This window comes from Haliotis asinina, chromosome 14 (assembly GCF_037392515.1).
Source record: "Haliotis asinina isolate JCU_RB_2024 chromosome 14, JCU_Hal_asi_v2, whole genome shotgun sequence".
NCBI classification, from domain to species: Eukaryota; Metazoa; Mollusca; class Gastropoda; order Lepetellida; family Haliotidae; genus Haliotis; species Haliotis asinina.
In genome coordinates this window covers 32521096-32537066 of record NC_090293.1, presented here as the reverse complement: position 1 = coordinate 32537066, position 15971 = coordinate 32521096, and the positions used below count along the sequence as shown (strand labels likewise).

The following is a 15971-nucleotide window of genomic DNA, read 5'->3' as shown; positions in this document are numbered from 1 at the left end:
TGAATCGATTAAGTGACAGATGACGCATTCTCCAGGAAAACGTCTTCATATGCAGCTGGTATGCAAGTACACGCCATAAAGTGCTGATATAAAGCTCCACCATGCTAGAATACTTATACTGTTGGTATAAGGGTCACTTTTGGACAAGGAGGCACTGTTGGTGTAAGGGTCAGTGTTGGACAAGGAAGTACTGTTGGTATAAGAGTCACTTTTGGACAAGGAGGTACTGTTGGTATTAGGGTCACTGTTGGACAAGGAAGTACTGTTGGTATAAGGGTCACTTTTGGACAAGGAGGTACTGTTGGTATAAGGGTCACTGTTGGTAAAAGGGATATTGTTGGTATAAGTCTCATTGTTTGTAAAAGGGATACTGTTGGTATCAGGTTCATGGTTGGTAAAAGGGGCACTGTTGGTATAAGGTTCATTGTTGGAAAAGGGGTTACTGTTGGTATAAGGTTCATGGTTGGTAAAAGGGGTACTGTTGGTATCAGGTTCATTGTTGGAAAAGGGGTTACTGTTGGTATAAGGTTCATGGTTGGTAAAAGGGGTACTGTTGGTATCAGGTTCGTTGTTGGAAAAGGGGTTACTGTTGGTATAAGGTTCATGGTTGGTAATAGAGGTACTGTTGGTAAAATAAGTACTGTTTTGTATACATGTCAGAATTGTTTCAAGGGGCACCATTGATACACAGTGGTGCGATAAGACGCTGCTCGTACATGGCGCACAGTCAGTTTATGAGAGAGTTTAGTTTTAAGCCGCTTTAATCAATATTCCAGCAATATCACTGCAGGGTAAACAGCAACAGGCTTCACACGTTGCACCTCTGTGGGGATTCGAAACTGCGTCTTCGGGGAAACGAGCGAACGCTTCACCCACTCCATGAATGTGTTTAAGGCTGTAAGAATCTAAGTCCGACCGTTACTCTTTCAAATGAACAAAAAATGTTCAATAAAGTTCTGTGCTTCCTTTCCATAGCAATATCCGCCCAGAAATGCCTAAATATCCTCTCTTACCTTGTACACCTTACTCGTGTCACCCGTGAAAATCCGGGTTAGAATCGATGTTCATGATCAGCAGCACTCGCTGACTGGGTGGACACGTGTCATCGTATCCCAGTTTGGTATATCAATGTTCATGATCAGCAGCACTCGCTGACTGGGTGGACACGTGTCATCGTATCCCAGTTTGGTATATCAATGTTCATGATCAGCAGCACTTGCTGACTGGGTGGACACGTGTCATCGTATCCCAGTTTGGTATATCAATGTTCATGCTGCTGATCCCTGGAATGTCTGGTCCAGACTCGAATATTTGCAGACCGCCGACACATAGCTGGAATATTGCTGAGTGCGGCGTAAAACTCACTCACTCACTTACTCACTTCACAGCAGTACTCGCCCAGAATGCCCTTAATATCCTCCCTCCTCTATACACCTCAATCACGGCAGTATCTCGGGACAATCGCCCATACTCCAGAGAGTGAGATTGTTGCTGCTACCCAAAGCAGTGTTTCAAATCCTCCCCCAGAAAACGTACCTGCTCCTATAGAACTTCCCATGGTAATACTGGTGCAAAAACCGCTTAGGTGTCCCGTATAACGCAACTCTCTGTATCTCGAAGAACAGCATATGTACGGGCTCGTTTGACCCATTCTCAAAGCCTGTGACAATGTCATCTCTCAAGGCCTGTGACGTTGTCATCGACATTGTAAACTTGCTTACTTTCGGATGGTATTTCCGGCTGACAACCTTTGAATTGACCTTAAATCCTTCCAGGGAAGAGAATTTTCGGGGAAAGGGCTCTATAAATAGATAAATTCATTCATATCCCATGTTGATAGCACACACATTGCATAGTAGGTGTTCTTCCGCGGATGTTTGTTGACTTGATTCAGACAGGTAGGACATCTTGCCTTAAACCTCAAATAGTGTATGTTCTTAAAATGTTCTAAAAATAGATTTTTTTAGTGACCACCGTCTGCGTTTGTGTCTCGGTGTGTATGCGTGATTGTATGTACGTTCCGTGTATGTGTGTGCGTGTGTGTTGTGGTTTGTTTGGTTTTGCATTGTTTTCTGTGTGTTGTTGTTGTTGTTGTTGTTTTTGTTGTTTGTTTTCCATTGTTTCTCTTCCGTGTGTGCGTGTGTGCGTTCCTGCCTGCCTACGTGCTTGTGTGTGTACAGGTGAGGGATGGGGGCACCTCTTTATGTGGACTTCAATGCTAAACATTTCCCTTATATTTTCGGGAGCAAATCAAAATGTTAAGATTAATGCCATACCTTTCCCCCATCAACACATCCACATTCACGCGCACATCCAATCGAACTGAAATGAATTTCCCACTTCCAAATTTCCAATATTTTGTTATCAAGCTACAATTCAGCTTTTAACACGCATTGTTTGTATGACAGCGCTTCTCGAATTAGTGCACGTCAGAAATATGTTATAAGAACAATTCATACTATTAAAAACAAATTCAAGTTCAAGAAATGATTTTGAAACTGAATATGTCTGACGAATGAGCACGCTTGAATTCAAACTAAGCCCTTTTGTGTCATTACGTTCACAGCAGTCAAGGGACGCGGGCTATTTGTGAGCGCTGAAATATATGCCATCAGTCATTACTTGAGGTCTATCCAGTTAAGCATTAAAACAGTATGTCAATACATGGAAACTTAAGTTCCATTTCAAATTGTTAATCCTTTATGAAGAATACTACCCCGTACAACGTTTGGCGATTTACATATTAAAATAATATTGAATGGTGATAGGTGAAAAGTTATACTGAATCATAGATCGTAGGCCATCATCCTGTAGACTAAAGAAAATAAATACATTGAAAATATAAGATCTGTAACCGTTCAGTTGTAGGTACATGCAGTTGACACATTTGATTGACGTGACACACACCTTCACATAATGGGAGTTGTATATAGCTGACACGTTTGATTGACGTGACACACACCTTCCTATAATGGGAGTTGTATATAGCTGACACGTTTGATAGACGTGACACACACCTTCACTTAATATGAGCTACATATAGCTGACACATTTTATTGACATGACACACACCTTCATATAACATGAGCTACATGTAGCGGACACGTTTGATTGCCGTGACACACACCTTCCTATAATGGGAGTTGTATATAGTTGACACATTTATATGACTTGACACACACCTTCATGTAATGAGAGCTGTATATAGCTGACACGGTTGATTGACGTGACACACACCTTCATGTTATCGGAGTTGTATGTAGTTGACACGTTTGATTGACATGATGCATTCCTTTCATCTAATGGGAGCTACAGGTTGCTGGTTGTTTCTCGGAAACGTTGTTTTTAGATGAATTTGCTGAATATTCATGTCCTTTTTCTCTCGGAAGAGATTCAAATGCAATCTTTTCTGTACTACGTTTGCAGTCAACGAAAAAGGATCGTCAGTGATGTTTAACTGTTTTATTTTCACACCTCTTTTGGTTCTTTTTGATCGCATCACAAATGTGTTGTGATGATGATGATGATGATGATGATGATGATGATGATGATGATGATGATGATCAGCGTCAGTGATGATGAGATTTAACTTCAGTCTAGAAGGGCTTTTGTTTACATCATCATAATCATCATCATCATCATCATGCAAACAAAAGCCCTTCTAGACTGATCTTAAACCTCACTGGCGCTAAATCTTTGAATATGTATAATTTTTACTGTAACAAATGCATTCATTTGAATTGTAAAGCAGCCGTAGGGAGACCAGAGATTCTTTGAGACCATTCCTGGTGTCCCCACTGTGATACTGCTGGAACATTGCTAAAAGCGGAGTAAAACCAAACTCACTCACCCACCCTGAAATCCCTCTACCAGTGGAACTTTCGACTTGATTCATTTAGCATTACCTGGAGGGCTAGGCTGCAGGAAGATAGTAAGGTTTCTGGACTAAAAGACAGATTGCGTTTTGTGAAATATGAAATTTGATATTTCCACAGCCCCTCTCAAACCCCATTCCTCCACGAAATGTCAATCAAACAAGCGAAAGTGCACTTAATTTCATAGGTGTGAATTTCCTCCCTATACCACAACATTCGTATATTCATAAACAATGAAAGTTCTGTATGTAGCACCTGTAGCAGGACACCATTTTTAACAGGGTTTCAGCAACGTTGAATGGTTTGAAACTGAGATAATAAGGCTACGCAAACGACAACGTGTGTGATCAGCCCATCCCGTGTACCTTACCTGTGGAATGTTTCCACATGTATACAATTATTACAGTTAACGTGTTGTGTGATAAGACATTGTATTCTTCACAATGATGTGTAAAAGAATGAAGGATCTGTGACTATTTCCGAACGTTGGGTCACCATCTGACGTCACAGGGCCGGAAACATTTGTCACAAACAGGCCCATATTTCCACTTTTCGTCTGCGTAGAGGAATTCTATCAGCCGTGATCATCTACAGCCTTGTTGAACTTGGTTCAACTGACATCACCATAACAGCGTCTTGTTCAGTTTATCACAGCGGGAACAGTGAAGATCCGGGTTTAGGACTGATCTGCAGTAACCTGTCAGAGGGGACTAGCGGGATCAGGTGGTCAAGTTCACTGACTTGTTTGACTCATGTGATCGTATCCAAATTGGGTAGATCGATGCTCATGCTGCTGACCACCGGTTTACATGGTCGAGGCTCGACTAATTAAATACCCTACAGCTGGAATACTACTGAGTGAGATGCAAGATAAACTCACTTACTCACTCACTCCCCCATGTTGTCATGGACACAGAGATCGTGCTGAAGTTATAATAGATGCACACACGTATACCCTGCTGAAAGCACTACATACGTCAGCTCACAACACACTTCAGGAATGTCCTTCCGCTTAACAATTTCATATCGGAAGTAATTTAGTGTTCCTGTTGCCAACTTCGTAAATGGCATAACCACACGGAAGGGGCCTATTGGTGTGGTCCGTGGTATCTCTACTGCTGTGACTTTGTGAACAGAAACATATTTCTCCATTTCCGGTGATTTTGGATGTAACCATTGTCGTGACAGTGAGTTGATAGTACCCCAGGTAAGTCACAAATGTATTCAAACTGTCTGTGAGTCCATAAGTCAGTTAACGTTCAGGTGTTAAGCAAGGTGCCTTGTCTTAATTAATGTGTTGTGCGTCAAAACATGGTTAGAGGCAAGCAAGGATGTTGGGTCAAGCAAAATGTCTTTGTCAAGCACGATTGACGCCATCAGGGGTAATGCCGGGCAGTATATATAGTGTCAAGCAATAAGCCTTGAGGATCGCACCGCGTTGTGTGTTTGGCACTGGTTGGTTGGTTTGCTGTTTAACGCCACACCCAGAAATATTCCAGCTGTAGGTATGTAGTAGTCGAATCTAGAGCACACAGTCCAGTGATCAACAACATGAGCATCGACCGTTGTAAGTTGGGATACTATGATATGTGTCAACCAAGTCAGCGAACCTCACTCACCACCTGATCCCGTTAGTCGGCTTTTACAAGCATGGGTTACTGAAGATCAGTCCTAACTTTGATCTTCACTAGTCTGTGTCAGAAACTGAGTGGGTGAGTTTAGTTTTATGCCGCTATTAGTATCCCAGCAATATCACTGCGGGGGACACCAGAGACTGGCTTCACGCATTGTAGTGATGTGGGGAGTACAACCCGGATCTTCGACGAGGTAATCTAACGCTTCAACCACGCGGCTAACGCCCCACTGAGCTTTGAATCAAGATTGTATCAGCGGAGACGAGTCATGGGACCCGCGAATATCGAGGATATAACTGCTCTTCAGAAATGATGTGTGACGATAAACGGGGTCGTGCGATGAGGTTGGGTGACTCTGGTGAGACATACGATCGTGGCCCCGTATTTCAACTACCTCTGCACATGTGTGATTTACACAGGTGTGAATTCCAGCTATATTGTTCGTTCGATGCCAACCAGTGTGTTATCCTCTCGGAAAGACGGTGCAGGCTAGTGGTTAAACCTCGTCACGTTCGATTCCCCACATAGGCCATGACGTCTAATAACCCCACTCCCACCCCCACCCTTTCTCTCCCACCCCCACCCACCCCCACTTGCCACCCTCCCTCCCTCTCTTTCTCCCCTCATGCTCATACTGTCGGTTACAGACAGTTGTCACACATCTAATATATTGCTGAGTGCAGCGTAAAACTAGCAAGTATATATGTACGTGTGAAGAAAACGTGCACATTTTGTTTCAGCATAAGTACCATCTACGCTAACCATTATACAGCTATGTTTGCTGTTCAAATACATCGGGCTATTCCCCGTACATGTACTACACAAGCCTCCATAATATACCCTACGGCACTTTCATCAACGTAAAACCTGTTTGCTTACCGGTAAACACTGTTCCGTAGCGGCAGTACATATTCTCATTCAGGGCCAAACCTTCTGGCACGCTGGCCCCGATCGGGCATTACACACCGCACACAGGTGAGCTGGGGCGTCCCGTCGCAAGCCTATTCATTGTCGATGGGAACAACCAGGAAGTTGAAAGATCGCTGTGATTGGCTGGAGGAAACAGTTTCCGGGTACAACATGCAACAGTAAAATCTGTGTCATTGACAATACGTGGATTCAAACTGGATAAAATACAACGCTTTTTACGGATGATTCAACCGATAAACATAAATCGACTTTCATACATGCATAATTGCAGTATATATGTATATAATGCACATGTGCATAAATGTTATGTCTTTCGTGTTGGCGTTATCAAACAAGGGAGGGTTTTTTCTTTAACGACATTTTTGTTCGTAAACTCGCCATCCGTTAATCTCTCCATCTTATTGTATGATGGGATTTTTGTTGTTTTTATTTGATATGACGGTTACACGTTTGAAATTGCTGCCGTAGATTAACATAAGCCACGGTTTTCTGAATTGCTTGGCTTGTTTATTCTTACACCTGTGTACAGTGAGTTATCTATCTGGGGTCCGATTCTAAGAAGTGGGCTCGGATCTTGAGAGGGGTTGCGTGACATAGCATGTTTATGTTTATCGCTGGTGTACAGGCGTCGACGAATGTTACGTTGCTTGCTGGTTGCGTCGTAACCTCCCGCTAAAATGTTGGAGACAAAGGAGAGTGCTTTACTAAACCCTGTGGCTGGATACCCCGTTACAATCCGTCTTCAACAAAGTATGTAAATTTTTCTTTCCGTTTTTTTAGAAAAGAGCTGACATTGTGGGCGTTTTACAAGAAGATGACATGCTATGGTGATCAGTTTAAAAACATAAACTTCATCGTTATGAATGTCATCATCATTGATGAACTGTTTTGTGTGGGGTTTATTTTTTGTTTTCGTTTTTGTTATTTTTTTTCTAGTTTTAAGAGGGAGGTGTGTAGACTTTGGTAGCGAAACGACTTTCCGCGAAAATCGGAAATGTGTACTTTCACTTTGAAAGAATAATATTTTATTTTTAATTTGACGGAGAATATGACAAACAGAGCATCACGTAGCTGTATCATTAAAACACGATCACGTAATTAACTAGCATATTCATAAGGGACCGTCCATAATTTATCACCAGGAGAGGCGATGAGGATTCGGGGGTGGGTGGGGGGTGGAGGGGGGTCATTAATTTTGTCCACAGAATATAGAGGGGGCGGGGAGCTATTTGTTTTGTCCCAAGTGTTGGAGGGGGGGGGGGGGGGTGCTACCAGAGATGTACAGAAAAAATACAAGTGATAAATTATGAACGGTCCCTAATCATCATCAGTGACGTAAAAAAACGAAAGTTTTCTCAGTAGCGTTATCAAAATCCGCCGAAAAGCTTTCCACTTTCGGTTTCAAAAGTAGTTTTGTTTTTGATAGGATGATGATGGTGGGGTTTTTTCCAACTGTCTTAATATGGTGCCAGCTGGCAGAATTTACTTATAGGTCAGCTATATGGTTTATTTGAATGCATTTCTACTGATGCTGGCTTGCTGTATATCCGCATAGAGACATTCGTCTATCACTCCCAGTGACTCAGAGACCAGTCGTATCCGCATTTGTGTCCGTGTCCTATGATGAATGGTTGCTCTGCTTGTCAACACTTATAACGGGTATTTGCTGTTACTTGAAATGGAGGTGATGGTGCCATATTTAAAGAATTTCTTACTTCCAATTGGTATGTAAATTTCAAATAACACGTTTGTAGGATGCAAACATGCACGGCCCCGTTCTCTTTGGATGAGTCGGTGAGTGAGTTTCGTTTTACACCGCACACAGCAATATTCCATCTGTATGGTGATGGTCTGTAAATATAATCGAGACTGAACAGGACAATCCGGCGATCAAGAGCATGAGCATCGCTCTACGCTACTGGGATACGATGACATGTGTCAACCAAGTCGGCAAGCTGACTAGCCAAACCCCTCAACCGGTTCTTATGATAAGCATGGGTTACTGAAGATCACCTCCAACCCGGATCTTCACGAGTACCAGAATGATGGACGACAGGATACCCGGAAGAATGGGTCGGAATAATGTTAAAGTGTTCTTATGTATATGCATTCCCTAGAGTGATTATTCTTTCTAGAGGTTTTCGGATTAAAAGGGGTCCGTACTGGCAAGGTTTCACAATCGTGTGTCTCATCTAAGCTCTCGATGCAAGTGCATAGAATATATTCTGTTTGATCGGTTGGTTAGCATGTCATTCGTGGGGCTACAACATGTCCAGATAATAGACCTTTACTGTTTTAATTACATATTTGAATGAATTGTCCTGCGTATGCATTGTCACGTGCATGCATGATGCGATGATTGGCTATCCAATATTACCTGTATGTCTGTCTTCCACTACACCCCAAACCCCACATCAACGCAAACCCAGCATTCGTCTCACAGCGCCTGTTGGGTACTCTCGTGTTTCCGTGTGTAAAGCTGTTTTGAATGGGCAACCCTGAGTGAATTTATAGGTGCCTGTCATGCATGCTTGTAGACCTCAAAGTCGGTAGTAACTGACAAAACCGTCTCGTGTTGAAGTAGGCGGTGAGTGACATATCATCCTACGATTTCACTGAAAACATAATAATCATATTCACATACTCGACGGTATAGAGGTACGCGGTGTACAACAATAGGCTGTTTTGTAGTATTTTTTCACACTGAAGAAAGAAAATTATTTATATACTTTCTCCCTCTCCAGCCCCCCAGCACCAACCCACCCCACCCCACCTGAACTCAATTCACCCCTGTCTCACATCTAGTGCTATCTCTGTGCTTTAAAACTAGCTTGCACATGTCTCACAAAATTCTTTTATATGTTGATGTTGCTATTAAATGCTTCGGTGCTTCATGAGAATACTATTCTTAACCTTCTTCCTCTTCCTGTCTCATTATCCATCTCTCCCCGTTCTTTTCTCATCCTGGTCCTCTTCCTTCTCCCTCGTGTTCTTTTTTCTTCTCCTTTGTCTCCTCCTTCGTACCATTACCATCCTCCGTTTTATTTTTTTTTGTTCGTTCTTCTCATTCCCGTGTATATTATCCCGTCTTCCTCCTCTTCTTTTTCTTCTTGGCTTCTGTCAGCTTACCTTCTCATTTTCTCATTTTCTTCTCATTTTTGTCCTCGTTTCGTCTTCTCATCTCCATTTTCTTCCCTCCTCCTGCTCTTTCCGCCTCTTCTCACGTGTTTCTCTGTCGTTGACGTCGTCATCGTCGTCTACTTGTGCCCTTAGTGAGTGAATTCATACGTGACCTAGTGTGCCCTTAGTGAGTGAATTCATACGTGACCTAGTGTTACTGATAGACCCTCTTTTAACAGTTGCCGCCCATTGCACTGTACTCACTGGTGCATATTTTGATAACGCTTCTTTGCCACGTGACCGACTTAACGTTAGGTAGACGTTATTTTACGCGCTCTGCACCCAGTTTTTTTAAATCATCCATCTATCTTAACTTTATAAATATATATGCAGTAGTGTAGCAGACATGACAGCGTTTTTTATATCTTTGCACTGTCTTCACCATCGATATATATATATATATATATAGAGAGAGAGAGAGAGAGAGAGAGAGAGAGAGTTACTTCTGAGTTGTCCTTTACCCAGAATGAGGAATAGCAAAATTGCATTTCAATCTTCCGATTTGAAACTGCACTCACGAACTGTTTGCAGTAACTTCCTGAGCGGTGCTTCAGTGAATGGCGCGTTGTTTCCTGGTACTCCGACAGAGTTCCATGTTAAACCACACGATGCATGCCAAGTTGTAAGTTGGCCTATTGCTGTCACAAGGGCTAGTCACGTGGTGCTCCTGGGAAAGGGGATTCCCCACATTCACCGCTACGTAAAATTCGCATGTGAACGGCGTGAAATGAGGATGTGATTTATGCATGTCACTGAGGTGTTGGTGTTGCGGTGTAGATGATGTATTTGTGTGCAAGCAAAACCTGTCATTAAATCGTTATGCATTTCGGTCAATACCATGTTAGGATGCGCATCCTGTTGTTTGCTAACGTCGTCTTTCTTGGTATAGACCGATAAAAGATTCATGAATTACTTTGCAAACAGATACATGTTTGGAATTAGTGCCGTGTAGTGTTCGACTCTATCGGTCGAGGAGCCGTTCCTCAAAGCAATCGTAGAGCTACGACAGTCGTAAGTCTGATAAAGTAGCTACGATCACGTTACGATCACGTTACGATCCCTTCACGATCGCATTGAGGAACAGGGCCCTGATCTGAATGAGATAACGTCTGATGTACGTTCGTCTTGCAGCGCATGCATTTAATGTTATTTGAGATTACGACCGATGCACTTTCATCGTGCAGCAGGTGCATTTAATCCTGTGTGAGATAATGACTAGTTGACATAAATTGTATTTAATTCCTTCTGAAATCATCTGAGATCTGAGATCGGACATAAGCCAAGACACTGGATAATAACAACTGAACTACATTAGATGGTTGGCTACGATGTAGATATTGTATTTTTAGCTGACACCTCTGTTGATTGCCATAGAAATTGCCATATACTGTCCCCTAACAGGGGTCTGTGTTGATTTTTAGACAGATGAATTAATGTACTATTTGTTAACAGAGATTCCTGTTGAGTGTCAGATCGATGAATAAATGTATTATTTGATAAAAGAGATTCACGTCGATTGTCTGAGAGATGCATAGTTGTTCTATTTCTAAACAGAAATCCATGTATATATTTAGAGAGATGCATAGTTGTTCTATTTCTAAACAGAAATCCATGTATATATTTAGAGAGATGCATAGTTGTTCTATTTCTAAACAGAAATCCATGTATATATTTAGAGAGATGCATAGTTGTTCTATTTCTACACAGAAATCCATGTAGATATTTAGAGAGATGCATAGTTGTTCTATTTCTAAACAGAAATCCATGTATATATTTAGAGAGATGCATAGTTGTTCTATTCCTACACAGAAATCCATGTAGATATTTAGAGAGATGCATAGTTGTTCTGTTTCTAAACAGAGATTCATACTGATTGTTTTAGATGTTTTTTACTGTCGGTTAACAGTGCTGTTAGCTCCATATGATGGAGGTGTAATATTGAACTAAAGTCCGTTTGGCTCAAAAGCGGACCGATGAACTGCAGTCTAGCTCGAAAACTAATAAATATTGCACACTCAATGAAACGCTCATCATAATTAGAACATCACACCAACTCTGTGAGGTTTTAACATATTTCTTTAAAATAAAAAAAGTTGTTTAACACACTATCATTAAAATATTGACTCAGTTCATTATTTGTTACGAGGGAGGAGGGCAAAGAAAGGGACAGCCAAGTGTGCGAAAGCATGGAGACAGCACAGCACAGGTTAATGAATAAATAGCTTTCTCGGCACTTGTGCACGTGCTTCTCGCACACCTGGCTGTGCCTTTCTCTATACTATTTCCTCGTAATAAACACTGAACTATGTCAATATTTTAATGACAGTTTGTTAAACAACCTTTTTACTATTAAGACAAAAATTCGGCAAAAAAGCTCACAGAGTTGGTATGATGTTCTGATTATGATCAGCGTTTCAGTGAGTATGTTATGCTTATTAGTTTTCATTGCGAGTTACATTGCGATTCATCGGTCCGCTTTTGAACCAAACGGACTACTTACACTGACACTGGCATGAGCCGGTTAATATGGTGAGCAATTATTGAACTACCCAGTATTAACGGTACTGCTTGTTCATTACACGAGAAACAATACAGGTTGTGTTTGATCGATCTGTTCCTCTTCCTGGTGATGGAAAACACATTAAGCGTTTCTAATCGATGGGATCATTTTTTTTTCAATTTGCACTTCCGTGTTGCTAAAATGAATAGAAAAGTTATATGCTACATATTAACAGAACCTGTGATCTGTCTGAAAGTGATGGTGTTTGTATAAACAAAATTAAACTATTAAATTAATTAAGCCTTTCTTTAAATGAAATTGATTGACTCCGATCTGTGCCCTTTCTGTGGGTTAGAAGGTGGAAATATTGACCGTGTGTATATAAAATGTCCATGCATCAAATCCTTCTGAGAGGATTTTAACAACTATGTTGATATAATGTCCAGAATATTGAAATAACGTCTTTTTCGTCTTGTCATGACAGTTTATTAACGCATATGATCATTCTAGACAAACGACATGTATTTATTCAGGTCATAAACCGTTTATTAGTTCATTTAAAATTAACCTAAAAGACGTCTTCATAATGCTAAAAATGATAGTCCAGTCTTTGCAACAGAAAATGGAATGTACTACAAAACATTCATTAGTTATTGTGTCCATGTATTAGCGTTCACCTGTGTTTCTATTTGTTTATGTTTCAATCAGTTGTCTTCACTGATCAGCTGGTACTACCAGTGTCAATGCCTATCTTGACATAAGTGCTGATTCATCAGCTGGAGATGTTTCCGTTACGATTCCCAAACAATAGTTCCTTCTTCACTGCTGAGGCCAAAGCTATCTTCATAGCTTTGACCTAGATGGCACACCAGAACCATTCGAAAAACTTCATCCTTTTTACAGACTCATTATCTTGCCTTCAAGCACTTCAGAATGTTACTTCAACCTGGATATTTTAGAACGATCTTTCTACTGATCAATATGTCATCGTCCTCTGGTGGCTGCCAGGTCACGTCGGCATTGCAGGTAACACAAAGGTCAATGCTGCAGCTAAAGCAGCTTTTGACAAGTCCGTATCTCCAATGCTGATCCCGTATAGAGACTTAAAACCCAAAAGCTATACTCGGCACCTTATGCAAAGGTGCGACACCCAGGTAGGAAGAAATAAATAAACTTCATGAACTGAAGCCAACAATACGTTATACCTACTTGGGTTGACAGTCAAGACGTGATGAAGTCATGTTGGCTATAGCTGTTTTACTCATGACTAAGTGCTGGAAAACTCCCATGTGTATCTCCTGCGATGAAGTGTTCACCATCAAACATATTTTTGCTTGACTGTGTGGACGTTTCTGCTGCAAGGTTTGCTTGACTGTGTGGACGTTTCTGCTGCACGGTTTGCTTGACTGTGTGGACGTTTCTGCTGCAAGGTTTGCTTGACTGTGTGGACGTTTCTGCTGCACGGTTTGCTTGACTGTGTGGACGTTTCTGCTGCACGGTTTGCTTGACTGTGTGGACTTTTCTGCTGCAAGGTTTGCTTGACTGTGTGGACGTTTCTGCTGCACGGTTTGCTTGACTGTGTGGACGTTTCTGCTGCACGGTTTGCTTGACAGTGTGGACGTTTCTGCTGCACGGTTTGCTTGACTGTGTGGACGTTTCTGCTGCACGGTTTGCTTGACTGTGTGGACGTTTCTGCTGCACGGTTTGCTTGACTGTGTGGACGTTTCTGCTGCACGGTTTGCTTGACTGTGTGGACGTTTCTGCTGCACGGTTTGCTTGACTGTGTGGACGTTTCTGCTGCAAGGTTTGCTTGACTGTGTGGACTTTTCTGCTGCAAGGAACGCCCATTATGTTGCGAGAAATGTGAAAGATCTGTTTTCACGTGTAAGTAGGCATTGGATCCTACATGCCTTGAGGGAAGTCGACCTGTATCATAAATAGTAGTTTCCTAAAGAGAATAACGAATTGCTTGCTTTTGTATTTGGTGCTATGACATTTGCTGTTTTTAAATGGTAGTGAAATGAAAACACATATTTCTGAAACAAAACTCTTTTGGACCATGGACTTTGAACGGTAATGGATGCAAACTTGATCTCGTCACTAAATACTTCTATTATGATTTATACAGAATCTTATTTTCTTTTAATTATGTAACTCTCTAAGGGTAAAAAACAAAAGGGATCAAAATATTCTCAGAAGCAGTCACTTGCATCTGAGCAAAGTTACATTTCTGCAGATGAATCTACTGATTTTAAAATTTCCCTTTACTGAAATCCAAATTTTAGGATTTCAATAACTAGGATGTTTAATTTCAGCGCGTGGTTGTAAATTATGTAGGCCCTTAAGTTTAACCTCGTGCAGAAAGCAGCGTGCAAGTTTGTTTGATTTTGGAATGGCGGAGCCACATTGTAACCCGTTTTCCTTAATTCAACTGAAATTAAACAGTTTTACTAAATTTATTAACTAAAATTTCCTTGAGAAAAAAAAGTTTAGTTATTATTTTTGCACAAGCAGGAACTAAAGTTGTAATACTTGTAGAGGGGGCATCGCGGGCGAGTTGTCCAAGGAGTGGAGTCTACTATTGCCTGCAGTGACTTCGGCCTACAGTGTTAAAAAATAATATTAACACATGTGGTTTTATGTGTAACTACCCTCTCCCTGGGAAATAAATGGACACAGCCCATTTAGATTTGGCACTTTCGTCTACACTGGAACCACAGGCTTCAATCGCTATACTGCCAATAGCCCTTCCTCGTCGTCATATAGTTTGTTGTATGTCCACAAAAGTATCACCCTTCTTCAACCTCTCAGTTTAAGATATATTACTTCAGATATATGACTGTTGTGGTGTAACTGAAACAATGCAGACTGCATTTTTAAACACTGTTCATCCATCCTATCTGTGACGATAAGGGCCATTTCACCCATGAAGATCCGGGTTAGAACTGATCTCCAGCAACCCATACTTGGAAGAAACGTCTAACGGGATCAGGTGGTCAGGCTCGCTGACCTGGTTCACACATGACATAGTATTCCATTGCGGAGGTCGATGCTCATGATGTCAGTCACTGGATTATCTGTCCAGAAAGCCTGTTCTATTCTAAGTAAACGAGTCGATCATTTACAGATCGCCTTCATATAGTTGTAATGCTGAGCGCGGCATATAACAGCAAGCACACTCTATCACACCGATCTGTTCAAGCGAGCCTAACGAATTATCAGTTAACTGTACATTTCTCAAATACACCACGAATGTACCTAAAATCAAATGTTATCAATAACCTGTGAACAGGACATTCATGGCAAACATACGTCAACGATATCACAGAATTACTCATCTTGGTATTTCTAGAGCAGGCTTAAGGGGAAGTCCCTACACTCTACTAATCCCATCAATAAACACATACAGCTCGAAGAGTATGGGCGTGTTTGTTTCCGACTGCCAACAGTGTAATCACGTCACAGTGATCAAAGACAGCTCTATCATTCATAAGCGAATATTCTTAATAAAGAGGCGTTATATAACCCTTGACCGATATCCCAAGTGCACCTCATCGAAAGATCCCGGATGTTGTGCCTACGACCGTCTGATGTGAAAAGAGGCAGTTGTTTTGCAAATACATGTATACAAGTCCACACTTTATAAACCCATCAGACCGATATTTAAATCTGATGGGGTTATGTTAGTGCTCCACATATTTAGAATTATTTTCCATTCCATAGGTGAACTTTTTCATGTAACCCGTGCGGGCGATTACTGACGCCATTTGCAACTTCAAAAGAAGAGGATGTATTGTTGGATAGGTTAGAAAAGCAAATTTAAAAAATCTAACAAAATATTCCAACTTCAGG

At 41.3% G+C, this 15971-nt stretch overlaps 1 protein-coding gene across 11 annotated transcripts in view; it reads left to right on the top strand.

Moving 5' to 3' along the window:
• Positions 1 to 15971, top strand: part of LOC137261905 (transcription factor ETV7-like) — a 65395-nt gene that overhangs the window by 23664 nt on the left and 25760 nt on the right. For 4 of the 11 annotated variants that reach the window (XM_067799717.1, XM_067799716.1, XM_067799715.1 and 1 more), the window contains exon 1: positions 6987 to 7189. The exons of 5 other annotated variants lie outside the window; for them this stretch is intronic. In XM_067799717.1, the coding sequence (XP_067655818.1) occupies positions 7117 to 7189 (73 nt within the window). In that variant the 5' untranslated portion in view covers positions 6987 to 7116. Of the gene's footprint in view, positions 1 to 5024; positions 5083 to 5564; positions 5588 to 6986; positions 7190 to 15971 lie in introns of those variants that run through there. 2 more of the 11 variants (XM_067799723.1, XM_067799724.1) reach the window with 2 other exon arrangements.